We start from the raw sequence: 16,661 nt of genomic DNA on the forward strand, positions 1-16,661 counted from the left end.
TTGCATTGCTATTCTTTTTTACACTTCTTAATCTTACCCTTCAACAATCCTTTTAATGCAGGCTGGATTGCAGATGACAAGAGAGGAATATAACACACTGCCTTCCTGGAAACAGGTGAACCTCAAAAAGGCAAAAGGACTCTTCTAAGTAACCTGGCCATGTTGCAGTTAAGGGCTAAAGCTGGAGTGGGATCTTGTGTCATTTTCAGCACCTCGTGGACAAAGCAGCAGCGTGGCCAACTTGCGCTCACCCCCCCCCCCTTCACCAAGCCAACAAGATACTGCCGGAAGGCTGTAGATTACTGCCTCTTCTTAAGTCACGTCATATTGTAAATGTGTGAGAGAACTCTTTTGCAGGCTCTTTTGTTTGGGAAGGTAAGGCAATTTGACAGCTGAATGAATTGTGTTCTCCCTTGTACTTTAGCAGCAGTTTCTCAGGCTGCTGCTGCAACAGCAATGGCGGATCTTTTTAGCTGCGTTACACTACTTGCCATTTGGGTTTTGAAGGCGTTCTCTTTGTAAAGTGTTATTTTGTTTAAAGCTGTGGATTTTCAAAAAGAATTTATATTTATATAAAACACATAGGACAAGGATGTGTTTAACAATGCAATGTGTATTATTCACTTGTTTCGAGACTTCAGTCAAGAAGGACTATCAGAAAAGTAGCTTGGCGGTGCAGTTGCTTGGTCTGAATTAGTTAAACTACCAATTATGTTTTTACTCTCTCTCTGTGTCTTCCCACCCTCTATCTCTGAATGGTTTCTCTTTTTAATAGGCGACGAATTGGTCTCAATGCTGCTTCAGGTGCTAAACTGAACAAAGCGTCATCACACGAGTTTCTTCAGAAACTCACCAAATCCAACTTTGATATTACTTTGTTATCCCAAAAATGTATAGTGCCTTGTTTTTTTTCTGTGTACAGTTTATATACAAAAAAGATCGGTCTGCTTTTTGAAGATGGCTCTGAAAAGTCTCCTATGCTCTACTTTTATAATAGTAGAAATAAAAAAACATCTCAGTTTGTAATAACTTGTTGTAAAGATAAACTGTCTTTTATGACAAAGACTCAAAGCAAAGCTTCAGAATAAACTCTTAGCAATGCACACAGACTTGTTCTTCTTCTCCCACGTAACTGATTCTGTCGGAAATTACCTCATTTCAGTAAAACACACAGAAAATATTCGCATTGTGTTGTGAACAAAGAACAGAAATTTTCTGATTCAGAAAATTAGTATTTCATGATAAAGAGAGAACTGGTGCCTGTGATCTAATGTCCTATAAAATGTTGAGTACAAGCAACCAAGGTTCTCCACTGCGTTCCCTGCTCATGAAATAATGGTGCTGCATAATCAGAGCCTCAGGATAAAGAGATTGTCATTTTTCTGTATTACCAGACATTAAGTCTGAGGTCTTCAACCACTCATGCTAATGGGTCCATCAGTACGGGACCAGGTGATAAACAGTTGCTATTTGTAGGAAAGAGGCAACAGAAGAAATGGATACACTTACTGAAATATACCTTCAAGATGCAGATTGGCAGCAGCACCTTTCCTGAATTCGCCTACAATAGCAAGCATTGCTGAGAAATGCAGCCTCGTTGCTTCTTTTCCCTATGAGTGAAACAGAACAAAAATTATCATACCTTGATTAAACTGTAGAAAGACAAATGATGGCCAGATAAAATAATCTGGCTCATGGATCACTGCTCTAGAATTTAGCTGACTTCGTAATCTCTGGTTTATATCAGACCTGCTAAAATATAGTAAGTTTCAAGGCTTTTGCTCAGAAATCATGTGGTGTGTTTTTTTTCCTGGCACGGAATTAAATTCTGATTTCAGCAAAGGATGCAAAGCCATATCTGGTTACTGTTTTAGGTAGCTATCTATTCACTTTGAATTACCACAACATATTCAAAAGATTTCCTCCCTTTTATGTGTCTTTCAAAGAGATGCAGTACAATGTTTTCCCTGCCTATAAACCCGGGGAAAGCATTTCAGTAGACTTAACAGTTCAAAATTACCTTTACAGGAGGAAAATCTTCAAGCCATTGTTGCTAAGTGACATGATGATCTCTTGAGATGCTGTTCTTAACCTGACCAAATCAAATGCAATCAAGCACATTGAACAGACTGAATTGAGTGGCCTTGTTGCAACCTGAAGTGTGACTTAGCCCACAAAACCAAAGGTCCTTAATACTTCTGCATAAGTAGTGTCCAGAGATGTCAACAAACACAGCTTTAAAAAAGGAAGCAACTGCAAATTATATGCTGTACTTCCATTACATATGTGAGCATCAGTTTGAGTTCCAAGTCCTGTATGCAAGCCCGCTTTATGTGGGGACCTGCCTATGCTAGATGAAAACTGGTAATAGCTTGCTATGAGAGGACTGGCTCATGATTTCTTTATTTATTTCATTTATATTGATACCCATAGCAGAAGTTTCTAAACTGTTCAGATTATAAGAACAACACTAAAGTATAAAATAATGGACACTGTAATGGGTTGATTCTAAAAATGAACATAATCAAAACCGAATTTAAAACACAAAGAGCCAGGCTGTGAAACATTAAGTTCTTTAAAAAGCCTGGATGAATTCAATGGTCTTCCACCTGGTGCCAAAAGGTAATAAAGTAAGAATGTAGGGAATGCGGCAATGGGGGGGGGGGGGATTCACAATCTGAAAGTCTCCAGTGGATTGGAAAACCCAGAACACATTTATGCAATTCATTGTTGTTTTATTACATATACTATTACAAATAATGCATAGAACTGTCTACCTTTTACCACTGCATTAAATCTGGACACCATGCTGGTGCTTTTTGTAAAGAATCTTATTTATGCTGTTATTACTTACCTGTGCATCCCCCTGTAGTTTTGGGCTTGTTCATGTTCTTTTCTCGTGGGAGTGCTATATAGAACAAGAAGAGATCGTGAAAATGATGGCAAGCAAACCTCCCTGGAAAAACCATTCCCTAGCAGGGGTGCCACTACCAGAAAGGCCCTGCCTAACCTATTTATTTGGCAGAGCCACTCAGAAAAGAGCCACCAAAGATCTTTAGGTTTGGGCAGGTGCACACAGGAGAAGACGCTCCGTTGGGTAACTTGATCACAAGCCACTTCAGGCTTTCAAGACTGAAACCAGCACTTTAAATTGGATCCAAATGCAGCGAGCCAGTGCAGCCTGCAAAGGAGAGGTGTAAAGATGGTCTTATACCAGTCCCAGTTAATGTTTTTGCCCCCCCCCCCTTCAGGACCGGCTGCAGTTTGTTTTCAAAGGCAGATCTACAACACAACACATTGCAATTCTCTAAAATGTTCTACAAAATGGGTACACTTTTCACACATCTTCAATTTCAGGAAGTCCAGGTTTCTGTGACGTGAGCTATTTGTCTGTGGCAGAGAATGTTGTGACTCATTGAAAACCAATAAACTAAAAGTGATCACATATGTGCATAGGGCATGCAGTATATACTCTGACCCAAGAAAAGAAAAACTATTGGATTTTTTAGTTTAGTTTTACAAAGGCCATGCAGGAATTAGCAGGGAGGGGGCACAGTATTTTGCAAAACTCAAATGCAAAATCCAGTCAAATGACTGCAGGATCCCATCAGTGTTTGTGTGTGTGGACACACAGTGGGGCATCCAATCATGTGAGGCTCCCACCACCACCTGAAGTTAGAAGTCTGGATTAGTGCAGTTCAAAAAGTTACTCCTGTTCTCCCCCTGCACACACCCCCACACACCATTATTTATCAATGAATGAGAAAAGAAACTGCAATTGAAAATGGTCAAAGGTAGATCATTTTCTTGTGAAATTCCCATCGTGGGTTGCAAGGTTTTTGTCATGGTTACTTTCAAGGTGTCCGAGTAGCATTTGTGAGGGTCCCTTTCATTCTACAAATCATCTCTCTGCACTCTGCAGCCCTCCTGGGTGCCTTGTGCTTCCATTAAAGGTCAAGGAAAGACATTGTGCAGCATCTCCTCCTTTGAGGCTGCTTTTCAGATCAGGAAATGTGGGCAGCTAGGGAGGCTGCAGAGAGGAAAGGGAAAGGTGCCATTCTTAGCACTTCTGCAAGGTAAGCTATCAAAAGTCTAAACAAATTCTAAAGCGTTCTGAAAATGAGGCAGAAAAATGGAAGTCTCTTTTGCAGAGGAAGAAAGGGGCAGATCTGTGGTATAGACTCACCATCTCATCTAGTTTTTCTTAGAGCTGGTTTAGCAACACCAGTCAACCAACCTAAGAGTTGGCTAGGGCAATGTTGGTGTTGCTACAATCATTTCAATACTTCACACTTTGGGTGAGGAACTGCTGTTCCTCCAGGTGATGTTGCACTCTCAATTCCCATCAGCCCTGGCTAACATGGCCAAGGGTCAGGGATAATGGGCACTGAAATCCAAAAACACATGGGACGGGCACAGATTCCACTTCCCAGCATACACAGAATGAAATAATAGACTGAAGTGGGTGAACTCAAGAGCTGTGCACCACTTCAGGCTGTGTATGAGGAGGGGAGGGGTGTTGTATTCTTGCCTATTCCCCCACATTAAAAGCTGGCTTGCAGCAAACCAGAATATTGGAGAGAGGTCCTTGCTAAATTGCCTTTTGCTATATCCCGTTCCCACCTGCTATTCTGGCCCTTTCACACTCTCATCTATTAAGTGATGTGCTTATGTCTGCTCAACTCTCTTTGGAAATGTCAAAACTATTTTTCAGCACCACTCAGTTTCCAGGAACACTGATCTAAATTACACCCATATTCCTGGCTTGTCAGAGCCTTATCTGAGCTGCTGCATGAGCGACGTGCTATTGTCTCTTCTGTCAAACCTTGCAGGCTGACATTGCCAGCTCTCCTGTTACTTTGCCTGGTGCCGTGGTGCAGACAGAGCAATGCCCTCTGAGCTAAGGGAAGGCACTCTGGGCCGGGCGCCAGGAAACCATGGGCTGTTAAATCTGTCTGTTTTCCCTAAGGGTATAATTTAGCTGCTCCTTTCCTGCCAAAACCTGGCCATAAAATGGTAAAAGTACTCGACGTGTCACCCCCAACCTGCCAACGGAGCTGGGAATTGGATCCAAAACATTTTTCTTTCTCTCCTTCCCTCTTAAAATGCAGCCGGGTGGAATTGGGATGCAGATATCAGTGCTGCGACTGGTTTCTTTTGGGTCTCTTTAACGAGCCCTTGCTCTTTTGGGTGTCCTTCTCTAGGCTGAGACCACCTGAGAGAAAAGTCACAGGATCTGATTCCCTCATTATTATCAATTGCATTATGATCTCAAAAAGCTCAGGGGAGTACGGAGGGGGTTTATCCCATAATGTCCTCAAAACAGGCCCGCGATATCAGGAGTGAACATGCGGTAGACCAGTGGTACCAAAATGTATGGGAAACTTGCCATACTAGAAAAGTTAACCAACAAACAAATTAGCATGGAGCCCCGTTCACATCCTGAAGCGAACATAACACGCGGCTGCTCGTCTGCGCATGCGTGGGTCGCGTTTCACCGCTTCCGCGCATGCGCGTGACGTCATTTTGAGCGCGAGCAACAAAACCCGGAAGTAACACGCCCCATTGTTTTGGGTTGCACTCCGGGTCACCGTGGAGCGCAACCCCAAAATATTCATCCTGAAGCTACTTCAACCCAAGGTATGACTGTATGGGCTAATCTGACCCAACAACCAACCCAACCCCTCAAATACACATGCAAAGAAGCCATACTTCTGCAACCAGCATAAACAAAGGACCAATCCACACGATGCTGATACAAACCCTACACTAACACTATGCAACAGAATGAAACAACAACACCTCCCCATCTCTCCCCCCGCTGCACTTTTATCCACTTATTTGTCTGTTTTGTAACAGAAGAACATTTTTAATTGAAACTAATTAAAATAAACAGACCCACGAGACAGAATCACTGGATTTTAGAGTTGGAAGGGTCTTTGGCAGTCATCTGTCCCAACCTTCAGTGCTGGAATCCACAGCACTGCTGATAGGGGGGCATTCAGGCTCTGTGAAGGCAAGACAGCCTGCCCCAGTGTCAAATGGCCCTTTTTACCATTGGGACATTTCTCCTAATGGAATCAAAATTACGTAGATATGGAGAATCTAGTCTCCATGATTATAGTGACCATTACGGCATCCTCCTACTATGACAACATGACTGTTAAGAGGCAAAAGTCTGGCTTTGGGTCGTCAATTTACTGGGCCTCAATAAAAAGTGTCAATAGTATGCTGGAATGGGAGACCCTCCAGTCTAAGTGATGGAACTTGGAAAAGTGGGTTGAACCCTGACAGACAGTAAAAAGCTGCCATTTAATGTCACATACATTTTCAAACTCCTGGCACGTTTCAGCAGGACAAAGCAAATGCCTAAGTACTGATGATATAAGGCCGCCTAAATTTTTCTGTTGCCTAAATGTTGAGCCTACTGTTGAATTCCTACCTCGAAAATGTGCTGTTTTGTCAAAATACCTTTTGCTGTGATTAGATCGGGCTATGGAATTTAATCAGCGCTAATTTCCACAGTGGGAAATATTTCTGGTTGATTACTGCGATATCGCAAGCGGCGAGGAAAGCCATTGTGCCTCACGGTTTTATAGCCCATCCTAGGCAGGGGTGACTTACAGTGAAGAAATGCATTGGCACTCCAATGCCATAAATTAGATGTTGTTTTTATAATAATGTAGCTGGAGCTGGCAACATTTTATCATAAGTGCTTCAATTCCTGTGGAAAATCGTTGTGCGCTGTACGCTTGATGATGAATTGAGCATCATGTTGGGAGAGCCGGGCCGGGGCAGGAGAAGAGAAGAGAAGAAATTAATCCGGCTGATTTTATTTACCGGGTGCTTGTGTGATATTTCACCTCCTAACTCAGATGTCTTTTGTCAGGCCTGCCCTCTGCAATTCATTCAAGAAATGAGGTTTTGCTCCAGTAATATCTGGACTAAATCTCCCTTTTCTGCGTTACTCTTTTCCTGGCCCAGTCTAGATCCTGGCTGCTAAACTGGGCATTGAAGGGTCAGCTTAAAACACCTGCTGGAAAACCCTTCACTGCTTTTGAGTATCTAAGAAGGCTGCTGCTTGGGTCCCAAGTGCATCATGGGATACCAAATGTAACGAAAGGTCATCAGAAGCGCTAAGAAGGAAGAGGAAACCAAGCCCTTTGAGGAGCAGTTGAAGGAGCTGGGCATGTTTAGTCTGGAAAAGAGGACACTGAGAGGAGATAAGATAGCCATCTTCAAATATCTAAAGGGCTGTCCCAAGGAAGAGGGAACAAGCTCGTTTCTCCAGAGGTTGGGACCTGAACCAATGGCTTCAAGTTACAAGAAAGGAGTCCAGAAGAACTTTCTGACAGTGAGAGCTGTTTGACAGTGGAACAGACTCCCTCTGGAGGTTGTGGACTCTTATTCCTTGGGGGATTTTAAGCAGAGGTTGGATGGCCATCTGTCATGGATGCTTTAAACCTGCATCCATTGCAGGGGACCCTTGTGGCCCCTTCCAACTCTACAATTCTATGATTCTTGGAGGGTTAGTTTATGATCCTTGTGGTGCAGGGCTGGGAGATCTGGACCCTGCTAGATGTTGCTGGACAACAGCTCCGATCACCACCCCTGACCATTGGCCATACTGGCTGCTGGGACTCATGGGGGTTGGAGTCCAGCTGCGTTTAGAGACCCACAGGCCCCCAACCCTCTTGTGATGTGATAAGGACCGCCATGGCACCAGGTGCACCCACCTTGCTTAGTCAGGTGTTCAATCAGAAACCCATTCTGGAATAAACAGAATTTGACGGTGGTGGTGATCTGTTTACAATGGAGAGTATGGATACCAGGAATCCAGTTAAACACCTGTGGGTCAGTGGAGCACTGCAATGTGGTCGCAATCACATATTAACAAATTCAGTGATACACTTCCTCTCCCAGTGAAATCTGGAACCCAAGAGATGCTGCTGGCTACGAATGTTTCTGACTGGCTCAGAATGTGAACAATCTCACCCCCAAATGGGTGAAGCACACAGGTGCTTGACCCTTCTGCTCCTGCCCAGTACAGACAACTTCATCAATGGGAATCCAGTCAAGAGAAGCAGAGCTGACAGAGCCAGCAGTCTGGTTTCTCGCCTTCTCCTTTTTTATGTTGAGATGATGAATTGCTATAATCTTTTTTCTTCCCCGTTGCCTCCTTGTCCTCCTCCTCCTCCTTTCCTCACAGTGTTGTCTTCTCAGACTGTGAGCCTGATATAATTACTGCGCAGAATGTCTGAGGCTCTTTGTAAACCATAAACGTTACATTTATGGTAATGATTATACAGCAGGGATGGGAAACCTGCTGGAATCCGACGCCCATCAGCTCCAGGGACACGCCAATGGTCATGGATGATAGGAGTTTTAGTCCAACAACATCTGATGGGTCCCCATTGTTATCTTAGGAAAAAGGCTGGGGGAAGAGGGAAAATGGAAGGCAGGCTCCCCATGTCCTCACACTGCCTTCACCCACCTGGTGCCCTCCAGATGTTGCTGGACTACAATTCCCATCATCCTTGATTTTTGGCCATGCTGGCTGTGGCTGATGAGAGTTGGAGTCTAGCAATATCAGGAGGGCACCTGCAGCCTAGTTCAATATTGTCTACATATCAGTGGCTATATTGTCAGTGGCTCCTTAGGATTAGGGTCATTTTATTTTTATTTGTTTCATAAAATTTACATGCCACTTAATTGCAAAAAAAACCCAAAAACCTCAAAGCAGATTTCCAAAAGATAATACAATAAAATGAAGGGGGAAATTACTTGCCCTACCTGAGGATAGCAAGGATTGAATTTGGGGTTTCCTGCATGCCACGTTTGCACACATTGGCCATGAGGCTGGGGTTGATGAGAACTGTAATCTGAGGGGCACCATGTTGGAGAAGACTCCCCTAGCGGCTTGCTTCATGTTGGTGCAATGCCACATTTGGCTTAGTAATATTCTGGCCTTTCTGATTTGGGGGGACAATGAAGGCATTCGAAGAAACAACTTTAACCTTCTCCTTCTTCCATGTTCGGGCCAAAGGGGGTTGATATACATTCGCAACATGCAAAGAGTTGTTTTACCAGAGGTTTTCCAGCAAAGAAGGTGGTACCAGAGTGGTGTAGTGGTCCAAGTGTCAAACTAGGACCTGGGAAACCAGGGTTCAAATCCCAACTCAGCCATGAAGCTCACTGGGCGACCTTGGGCCAGTCGCTGCCTCTCAGCCTGAACTACCTCACAGGGTTTTGTGGGGTTTAAATGAAGAATGGAGGAACCACGTTCACCACTTTCAGTTCCTTGGAGAAAAAGGCGGGATAGGAATGCAACTGAATGAATAAATGGCCAGCTCAGATTGCTCACGCAGAAAGTTCTCCTGACTTGGCCTTTCTATTTGCCTCCTATGTTCCAAAGATCCATCCTTCGAATCCAGAGATTGTCCCTCTGGAGGCCCTGGGGAGGAAGGTGAATTCTGCCAGAGAATGGCAATGGCGGACAACTTGCACTCGCGGCATTTTGATGATGTATTGCCCTAAAGGCACAATTCAGGACAAAATAAAGCAAGTGGTTTACTTGAGGATGGGAACGCAAAAAAACAGGACTGTTGTCCCTGGTAATTAAGAACCACAAAGTATATGCAGCAGCCTCTTCCCGGCTACATATTTTACTATTACCAGGGGTCAGCAAACTTTTTCACCAGGGGACCGGTCCACTGTCCCTCAGACCTTGTGGGGGGCTGGACTATATTTTTTTTGGGGGGGGGGGAATGAACGAATTCCCATGCCCCACAAATAGCCCAGAGATGCATTTTAAATAAAAGGGCACATTCTACTCATGTAAAAACATGCTGATTCCCAGACCATAAGTGGGCCAGATTTAGAAGGCGATTGGGCCGGATTCGGCCCCCAGGCCTTAGTTTGCCTACCCATGTACTATTTCCAGCAATGCACTTAAAATAAATTTTCTGCTTTTAGGGTTAGCTCTTATCTTTACTGTATCTGACTAACTCTGCTGCATGCCACTTAGAAACTAAGGCGTTAATTGGTATATAAACTGTGGGAAAGAAATGTATCAAGAAATATATTTCTAATGACCAAGTTTTTTCCATCACTTTTCTTTGCCTAAGCACGTTCTGTCCCCCCCCCCCTCTCTCTCTCACACACACATATGTGGAACTGTATGCGATACAAATATAAAAAGTACCTGCAGAAGAGGCCTCAGGCCACGCGCGTTGTTTTCCCGGTTCTCGCCTGGGGAAGAGTCACCAGCTGGCCGGCCGCTTGCGGAAATGAGCTGCGTGGCTGAGCGTCCGAGCGATGTCCAGCAGAGGGCGCCTCAGGCCAATTAAGGGCCCGGCCTCGACCTTCTCGGCCGGATCTGCGACTGCCAGCCCGGCCCCTTTTGGAAGCAGAGCCCGGGCTCGCTGGTGAGACGCCAGCGAGGAGGAGGAGGCTGATCTCACGCAACCCCTGGCGTTTCCTCCCTAGGAAAAGAATGCGCAAGCGGTGCGCGTGGCGGGAGTCAAACTCGCAGCGCATTGAGCAACATGAAAGGGATCTTGTTGAACCAGGAAGGAAGCCACGTGGAGCACGCCGAGGCTGAGCACGCAGGCCGGATCCAGCCCGTGTGCTCGCTGGTGGGCATCGCTCAGGGAGCTGCCGGCCCCGCCGCTTGTGACCCAGTTGGCACCGCGGCTCATCGCCTACGAGCCAGTGTCTCCAAGGGGCAGCGAGGGGCTCCGCGCCTCGGGCTGTTTTTGCACGACTGCAGTGCTTGGGGCACGCGATCGGGACCGCGCCTGGTGCGCACGAGTCGAGACACTAGAACAAACCCACCACAACTGGCACTGCAACCCACAAGCCCTCCCTGCTGTTCCCTGCTAGGCTTTTCAAGAGCTAAAGCAGAACTGCGAAAGCGGACCCTGGTGGCCAGATAATGAATGGCTGCTTCGTAAGGCAGCCGGCGCTCGAGCCATTTTGCAAGGTGTGAGAGCCCTGCTGGGGTCCGCAGAGGCTGACCCTGATTGCTGCAAGATCCTTCATAGAATCAGAGAGTTGGAAGGGATCTTGAGGATCAGCTAGTACAACCCCTACTAATACGCGTGTCACAGCTAAAGAATCCCTGGGAGATACAGGGCACCGTGTGGTGGAGAGAAGTGTCAACAGTGGAAGTCCCTAAGGGTCCGGGAGACAAATGCCGCCTTCTTCTGCGAACACCTCTTGCCTGCCCGACAGAGAGGGTTGTGTGAACAAAACTAGCCCACGGTACAAAAGTAAAAATTACATTCATTGCTCCACCCACTTTTGCCCCTGGGTACAAATTAAGGGAGAGCATGCACCAAAATGCAGAACACACAACAATGCATTGTATTGGAGGGAGAAACTTGTAAACAAATTGGTGAGTGAGAGAAAAAATGTACAAAAATGTGCCTATTAAGAGAAATGGGATTGCCATGGGATCTTTATCTAAAAGATCACAAACTCAGGCGGAAATATGGGAAGCTCAACTGAAGCTTGGGAAACTGAAAGGAACCACAACTGACAGATTCTCTCCTCTCCAGGCAGCAATAATAATAATAATAATAATAATAATAATAATAATAATAATAATAATAATAATAATTTTGTAATATTTTCATTAGTTGTACTCCGCCCATCTATGCTGCAAGTGGGGGGTGGGCGGGGAAGGAGCCTTCCTCTCACAGCTGTCAAAATCTGCAGCTCAAGACCCCCTTCTCCACCTCCCAATTTCTTTTCTTGCAATTTGGGTGAGAAGCTTGGCTGGCAAAACTGTTGTGCAAATTTCTGTAAACTAGCCCTGAACTGAAACTCTGCATTACGAGAGGCCTTTTTCCAGCACTCAATTGATTCCACGTCCACCTCTGTGTGTTGTTAAAGGGAATTTGGGAACCAGCAATAGAAAGCGAAGCAGGGCTCATTAACTTCAGGAAGCCATAAGGATGCTGGCAGCTTTGACACTGACTTCATCCTCCTAGCAGAGTGGGCTGCAGGCCTCACTGGGGCAGTCCCCCCCCCCCCACCATTTGATTCCAAGTCCTGCTTATAGCAACCTTCCAAGCACCTGTGAGAAGGTGGCATGGTTCATAGATGGCATGCAAGCAGATATGCTTGCCCTTGGTGCATTTTTAGCTGTTGCGCCAGTCAAAGAGCCCTAAGAGAAAGGTTTTTCATGTGTGGCTTAAAACCCCAGATCTGAAGCTTTAGAGCACTGTAGTCTAGGGAAATCGCATCCCGCGGTGCCCATGAAACCTGAGCGCTGGGGAGAGAGGGGAGTCTATTACTCGGGATATTGATGCACATCAATAATTCAGCGCCCCAATCCTTTCTCCGAATGCCTCTTTCCAAATCACTGCCAGGCTCAGCCAGCTGACGTCAACCCAAACGGCCTCCGCACCTGGCTTCGCGTCTGTCAAGCATCTCAACGAATGGCTTTGCATTCCGAGTCCTGCCCAGTGAGATGGGCTGCTGAGAGCTTACCTGCTCACCAAGGTGAATCCCTTGGGCACGGAGCTCACGCTGGGACTGTGGGCAGAAGGTAGGTCTGGATCTCCTGGATGCAACGGGAACCCCGGAAAGGAGCTAGGAAACAGAGTAAAAAGCAGTGGGGAAGGTGGAAGAGATGATATTTATTAAGGATTTAAGAAGAGCCTGCTGCATCAGGCCTAAGTCCCATCTAGTGTGGCATTCTGCTCTTTCGCAGAGGTCAACCAGATGCCTGCATTGAAGCCCAAAAGCAGGAGCACTCTCCCCTCCCAGTAGTATGGATTCCTGTGGTTTAGAATATAGCAGCAGCCTCCCAACACTACTGTTAAAATGCCCGCAAAAATAGCAGCATCTTAACCTGGCACCTGCATTCAGGACTCTCCAGCTGTGGAACTTCATCCCTCCAGAAATCAAATCAAATCAAACCTGATCTCCAGTATTTCCTGGAAGTGATGAGCCCTTGTTATCTCCAGGCAAGCATTCTGTGGCTACGGATGAACAGAAGCTTCTTATACTGGCTGATTATAAAATAATCAGTTTAAAAAAATAAAATCCCACCTTGTCCATAGATGGTCCACCCACCTGGGAGCAAACTAGTCACGAATATTCCAAAAGGCTGTTATTGGCTGTGTTTGTCATAATTGGTTACAGTGTTTATACTATTTTTGGTAGTTGTTTCAGGTCACTTTTGTGAGGAAAGAAAATAAGAAGGCGGCAGCTGCAATACTATGTACACTTTGCTGGGGGTAAATCTCATTTAACTAAACGGGACTCGCCTCCGCCTAGATATGCATAGGCTTGCATTGTTAGCATTTATTTATATAGTGCTTTAGACGGTTCAGAGCACTTCCCTTGTACAATCTCAGTCCTTACAACAACCCTGGGAGGTGGATCACCTTCTTGCCCCCATAGTGCAGATGGGGGAGAGAGAGAGAGACTGGATTCAGGGCAAGCCCACCCTCTGAGTTCATTGCTGTCATTGAAATTAGAACTGGGACTCTCCTGCCTTTCTCACAATTAGCGTTTGCCCTCACGAATGTATAATTCAAGGCTGGAAGGCAGGTCACTATTTGGGAATGGATGGGACTTGGCAAAGCAAGGCTTTGCTTGCTGGCAAGCCAGAAGCAGTAATGGCTTGATTAGGTGGTGATGAGCATCACACATATACTTTACACTAGAGTAGAGGAACGCATGCATAGAATCACAGAATTGTAGCATAGTGTCATCTAGTTCAACCCCCTGCAACGCAGGGATCTTTTTGCCCAACCTGGGACTCGAACCCACAACCCTGGGATTAAGAGCCTTGTGCTCTACCCAATGAGCTATCCCAGGGCTGATTGGCCATGCAAAGTCATCTGCAGGAAAGGTGCTGTTGCCCGATGCTATACCACTTGAGTATAGTATATCTCATACTTGAGAGCCCACAGCCAACGCCACTGGGTAGGAATTTCCTTTTCTCCTCATGTCACAGCATTACACAATTGGACAGGAACTGGGTGGAGGGAGCAGGTATTTCCCTTCTCAGAGGCCTGGGGTGCCAGTCTCAACAGCCTAGGGAAGAGTTCCTGCAGAAGGGATACCTCGGGTGTGGCTTGCAGCAAAAGGTAATTTCCTGCCATTCATCTCCCTTGTGTTCCTTATTCTTGGACAGCAGTTTTAAAGTACACAGATTTGGCCCCAGCAGCAGAACACAGGCTTTGCATGCAGACTGCATGCATTTCTTAGGTACGTCTGGAAGAGACCCCTCTCTGAGCTGTTGCCAGCCAGTGTCAACAGTACTAGGTCAGATAAACTGGGTATTTTGCCAAGGCAATTTGTTATGTATACCTCCGGTTGCCATGTGAAACCTTGTTTTTTCCCCCAGAAAGCTTTTGTGACTGGTCAAAGCTGCTTTGAGTGCACGGTTTTATTTTGGCACAGCTGGCTATTTGCTATTTTATCTTCTTGCTTCTGCTGCTACTATTTTGGGTGGGTGTGGTTTGTTATCCAGCAACATTTGGAGGGCCGCAGGTTCCTCATCCTGGATATATGGGGAAGGATTGTAGCTCAGTGCTAGGGTATCTGTTTTGCATTTGGAAGATGCAACCCTAGTATCTCCAGGCCTGAAACCCTGGAGAACCACTAACAGGCCGGCAGCATAGACCAGGTGCGGGGAACCTTTAGCTCTCCAGATGTTGCTGAACTACAACTCCCATCAGCCTCAGCAAGGATGGCCAATGGCCAGGGATTATGGGAGTTATAGTTCAGCTTCTTGTTGGCCATAGGTTCCCCATACCTGGGACCAGTGTTTTAACATGGTGGTATTATTATTATTATTATTATTATTATTATTATTATTATTGGCAGCTTCCAACAGAATATACAAAAACACAACAGAACATCACAGATTAAAAGTTTCCCGATACAGAGTTGCCTCCAGATGCGTACGGAAGGTTGTATAATTATTTAAACATCTTCCAAAGACCCCCAGCAATGTTTTCAGGGTAGCTCAGTGGAAGAACACTTGCTTTCAATGCAGAAGATCCCACACTCAGTCCCTGGTGGAGAGCCACTGGCGGTCAAGGCTGACAATATTGAGCTAGATTAGGGATGGGAAGTGTGTGTGGCCCTCCAGGTGTGGCTGGACTCCAACTCCCATCAGCCCTGCTCAGCAGGGCCAAAAGTCAGGGATGATGGGACTTGTAGTCCAACAACATCTGGAGGGCACCAGGTTGGGCAAGGCTATCCTGTGCGAAGGCATGGAGAGCCCTGCTGTTCCCTTTTCCTTCCCTAAAATCATAACAACTATGTTGCTTATTATTTACAAAGAGCCTGAAACATACTGCCCAGTATTGAAAGGAAACACCTGTCTCTGAGCAAGGTGAGCGAAGGATCTGAGTTTATCTAGGGCAGCTTCTGAATCCTGGCTTCCTATATTGTTGTTTTTCCTGTTGGGCTTCTTTTTACAGCTGCACAATAGTCAGAAATTCGTCCATGGGCAGGTTTCCTGTTAAATCTCAGTCTGTCCCCACATGGGTAAAAGGCACGAGAGACAGCTACACCGAGGAATCTTCAAGCTATAGGTGAGGTGGGCCGTTCCTGGGGAGGTAGAAACCTCTTCCACCCAACCCCTTGGTGAGCAGCGGTGTACAAAAGAGAAAAGGAATCCAGTTGCAACCATTTTGCCCAGTCTGTTGCAAGCAGAATGGGGAAGCTGAGATTCCAGAGTGGGGGAAGTGGCTTCATGTGGGGAAGGGCCCCACGGCACAGGGAGGGAGCCCACAGAAAGTCCCAGGTTCAGTCTTCAGGTGGGGCTGCCTGAAATCCTGGATAACTGCTGCCAGTCAGTGTAGACAATACTGTACTAGATAGACCTCTGGTCTGATTGGGTATAAGGCTGCTTCTTATGTTCCTAATATTTTAAAACAGGGCCCCCTGATATGGCATAAAATGCCTCGAGGGTTCTGTCCTAGCACACTTACTTGGAAATGATGGACTGGAGTCAATAAGATGTCCTTCCAAGAAAACAGATTTAGGCTTTCAGATTATGACTCAGAAGGGAAGCAAGGGATCCCTTAAGAGGTGCCTGGGAGAAGGTTGGAGGGGAGCAAAGAGAAAGAGAGAGAAGGAAAGAAAACAGCCAGCATCCTGCATCTAGGTGGTTCACGTCGATGAGTCCATGTCAGCTGCCTTGCTCTGAAATGCAAGCCATGGTCACGCCCTGCACATGAATCAACAGTGGTGATCATCTGGAATGCATCTGCTCCAGAGCTCTGGCTCACAGCTGTCGTGGAGGGGGTGGCTGCTCCTTCTTTCCTGTCGAGTCTTCAGATGTTGTGGGACAGGTCTCCATCCATCCATATCGGACGCTGAGCAGAACCGCTGCCACCATATTCTTGCCACATTCCCCAACGTCCTCCTCCCTTTCCTGAGTCACCCACATAGGCTTTGGTTTCCACAACTGGAGGGCATCCTCGCCCACAGAAGGACTGTGGGACAGGGAATTTCCTAAAGGGCAAGGATTTCCCGGAGTCGGTGTAGTGTGGTGGTTGTGTTGCACTAAGACCTGAGAGACCTGGTGTGGCGATCACACGTTTAACAGTCTTTCAATCCCTGTGCTCGCTTCCCCGCTACCACCAACCCATTACTCTCAGGTAAAACACTGAGTCCAGACAGTC

At 46.1% G+C, this 16,661-nt stretch overlaps 2 protein-coding genes and 1 long non-coding RNA gene across 56 annotated transcripts in view; 2 read left to right on the forward strand and 1 right to left on the reverse strand.

The window, feature by feature from the left end:
- SVIL (supervillin) overlaps window positions 1–1,103 on the forward strand; it is a 146,225-nt gene extending 145,122 nt beyond the window's left edge. For all 50 annotated transcript variants that reach the window (XM_083405930.1, XM_083405912.1, XM_083405914.1 and 47 more), the window contains one exon: window positions 62–1,103. In XM_083405930.1, coding sequence (XP_083262056.1) covers window positions 62–148 — 87 coding nt within the window. In that variant the 3' untranslated portion in view covers window positions 149–1,103. The remainder of the gene's footprint in view (window positions 1–61) is intronic.
- LOC310661061 (uncharacterized protein) overlaps window positions 1–16,661 on the reverse strand; it is a 94,786-nt gene that overhangs the window by 7,949 nt on the left and 70,176 nt on the right. For 3 of the 4 annotated variants that reach the window (XR_014503685.1, XR_014503686.1, XM_083406822.1), the window contains 4 exons: window positions 12,499–12,600; window positions 10,205–10,484; window positions 2,855–2,908; window positions 1,510–1,610 (listed from right to left, as the gene is read on the reverse strand). Coding sequence is in view for 2 of the 4 variants with exons in the window: in XM_083406822.1 (XP_083262948.1) it covers window positions 10,263–10,484; window positions 12,499–12,600 (324 nt within the window). In the remaining 2 variants the exon portion in view is untranslated. Of the gene's footprint in view, window positions 1–1,509; window positions 1,611–2,854; window positions 2,909–7,736; window positions 7,849–10,204; window positions 10,485–12,498; window positions 12,601–16,661 lie in introns of all 4 variants that reach the window. The other variant, XM_083406823.1, reaches the window with a different exon arrangement.
- On the forward strand, window positions 10,443–13,042 carry LOC310661133. 2 transcript variants are annotated; one of them, XR_014503758.1, is made up of 3 exons: window positions 10,443–11,398; window positions 12,378–12,556; window positions 12,722–13,042. It is a non-coding gene; the product is annotated as an uncharacterized lncRNA (long non-coding RNA). The 2 variants fall into 2 exon arrangements; XR_014503759.1 differs by having other exon boundaries at window positions 10,478–10,984; window positions 12,722–13,034.

The sequence above is a fragment of the Podarcis tiliguerta genome, assembly GCF_965153285.1.
Source record: "Podarcis tiliguerta genome assembly, chromosome: 12".
NCBI lineage: Eukaryota > Metazoa > Chordata > Lepidosauria > Squamata > Lacertidae > Podarcis > Podarcis tiliguerta.